The 2,223-nt window shown below is 46.2% G+C and overlaps 1 protein-coding gene across 1 annotated transcript; it reads left to right on the plus strand.

The window, feature by feature from the left end:
* Positions 1–891: 891 nt before the first annotated feature.
* Positions 892–1,827, plus strand: SLC25A53 (solute carrier family 25 member 53). Its single transcript, XM_054561840.1, has one exon. It carries the CDS (start codon positions 907–909, stop codon positions 1,825–1,827), a length of 921 nt encoding a protein of 306 aa, XP_054417815.1. The 5' UTR covers positions 892–906.
* Positions 1,828–2,223: the final 396 nt, after the last annotated feature.

The following is a 2,223-nucleotide window of genomic DNA, read 5'->3' on the forward strand; positions in this document are numbered from 1 at the left end:
ATAGTTCTGAACCAAGAATGATTTTGTCTGTCTTCTCCCCAGGGCATATGGCAATGTCTGGAGATATTTTTGGTTGTCATAGCTGGGTAGGTCACGATTTGTGCTACTGGCATCCAGCAAGTAGAAGGGCAGGATCCTGCTAAATATTGTATGATGCAGAGGACAAGCACAAGAACAAAGAATTATCTGGCCTAAGAAGTCAATAGCATCAAGGCTGAGAACCTCTGCTCTGTCATGTAGCTACAGGTCTGCAAGGTTAAGCTTGGAAATCGCCAGATGCAGAGCCTTTTGGCTCTGAATTTCTAGGAATAGTTCCTCTCTCTGTTTCTTATTCTGGAGGGGCGATTGGGGGGATGTTGCCATGAAATAGTTACAACATTGGCAAGAATCTACAGAGAGGAAATAGAGGGAGACTCCCCACTCCCAAAATTTCTACCAACTTTTAGATAAAGTACAGGACTATAACTTTTGAGTATCTTTCTGCCTCAACAAGATAGTGCTACTTTTCAGAAAGAGAATAGCAACTTATTATTCTAGCAATTTATCAAATGTGAATTTTCATTTGGTGGAAGTTAAACGCAATAGGTTTTGGAGCCCTTCTCCAATTTTATTTTCTTCAATCTTAAACCTTCTTTGAATATTAGAATATTTGCTGTGTCAGCCAAACGCTGTAGAGGTAACTCTGTCTGGAAAAACTAAATGCCTTTGTTTTAATTTTTTCTTAACAGTGTGCTTATTTCTCAGAAACTGGCCCAAAGATTGGCTTGTTTCCTTAAACTGAGCTTCTTGGGGCTCTCTTTCTAACTAAACAGTGAAAATGCTCACCAACAGATATAATGGTCAGCCTAACCTCTACCCCCCCCAACTCTTGCCAGTTTCTTCCATCTGCACCCAGTTGTCTCCAGCATGGGGGAACAGAACCAGTCTCCTGGGAATGAGCTTCAGCAATGGACTCAATCAGAGACTCCTGGAAAGAAAAGCTGGCACTCCCAGGCCTACGCCCTTGGGGCCATTTCCAATTTTATGTCTACTTTTCTGACCTTTCCTATTTACAAGGTTGTGTTCCGGCAGCAGATCCATGCTGTGGCAGTGTCGGAGGCTCTGCGACAGCTTTGGCATGAAGGCCCCCAGTACTTCTACCGGGGAATCTACCCACCTCTTCTCTCCAAGACGTTGCAAGGGACTCTACTGTTTGGGACTTATGATAGCCTGCTGTGCTCTCTCTCCCCAGATGGGCCACACTCCCTGAGACACCGCTGGGCTGCAGGGCTCATGTCTGGTGTTGTCGAGGCTGTGGCACTCAGCCCCTTTGAAAGAGTACAAAATGTGCTCCAGGATGGTCGCAAGCAAGCTCGCTTTCCTACCACCTTCAGCATTCTCAAGGAATTCAACTCTTACGGGCTTTGGGGGCGGCTGTCACTAGGCTACTATCGTGGTTTCTGGCCTGTTCTTCTCAGGAACAGCCTGGGGAGTGCTTTGTATTTCTCCTTCAAGGACCCTATCCAGGATGGCTTGGCAAAGCAAGGCCTACCCCACTGGGTTCCTGCCTTGGTGTCTGGGAGTGTCAATGGAACGATCACCTGCCTAGTTCTCTATCCTCTGATTGTGCTGGTTGCCAATATGCAGTCCCACATTGGCTGGCAGAGCATGCCCAGCCTGTGGGCCTCTGCCCGGGATATGTGGGACACTCGGGGACGAAAAGTGTTCCTGATTTACCGTGGAGGCTCCCTCGTCATCCTAAGGTCCAGTGTAACATGGGGCCTCACTACTGCTATCCATGACTTCCTTCAGAGAAAGTCTCATTCCAGGAAAGAGCTGAAAGACTGACTAGCTGCAAGAAGTGTGGCCATGACAATTTTGTTGTTTTAAGCCTTCTTGGGTTTGTCTAAATAGCTTACTTCTTTGGCTTGGTTACCTAATACAGCCATTCTTTAGCATCTTTGAACTGTCAGTGCACTAGAGAGGTTCCTAATTACCAGCTTGTTGGGCACAAAGTCCAGCTGGCTTCCTTGGTCTCTCCTGTCTATCCACAGCTCAACAGCCTCAGACCCAGGAGACCTTTAAATAACTTGTAACCCAGATGAAATGTTATTCCTTAAGGAATTTTTTGACAATAAGAGGAAACTTTAATTAGGCACTGTGAGTTTTGGGACCCATCTAGTTGTCCTCTGCACCAAACTGAGTGGAGGACCAGAAACTGCAGTTTCCAAAAACAAAGCTTGA

Source organism: Pteronotus mesoamericanus, unplaced genomic scaffold, assembly GCF_021234165.1.
Source record: "Pteronotus mesoamericanus isolate MK-2021 breed Mesoamerican mustached bat unplaced genomic scaffold, CSHL_Meso_final scaffold_550, whole genome shotgun sequence".
NCBI lineage: Eukaryota > Metazoa > Chordata > Mammalia > Chiroptera > Mormoopidae > Pteronotus > Pteronotus mesoamericanus.

Bases quoted from the DNA above. Each gene is read 5' to 3' on its own strand.
- SLC25A53 (XM_054561840.1), top strand. From the start codon at position 907: ATGGGGGAACAGAACCAGTCTCCTGGGAATGAGCTTCAGCAATGGACT.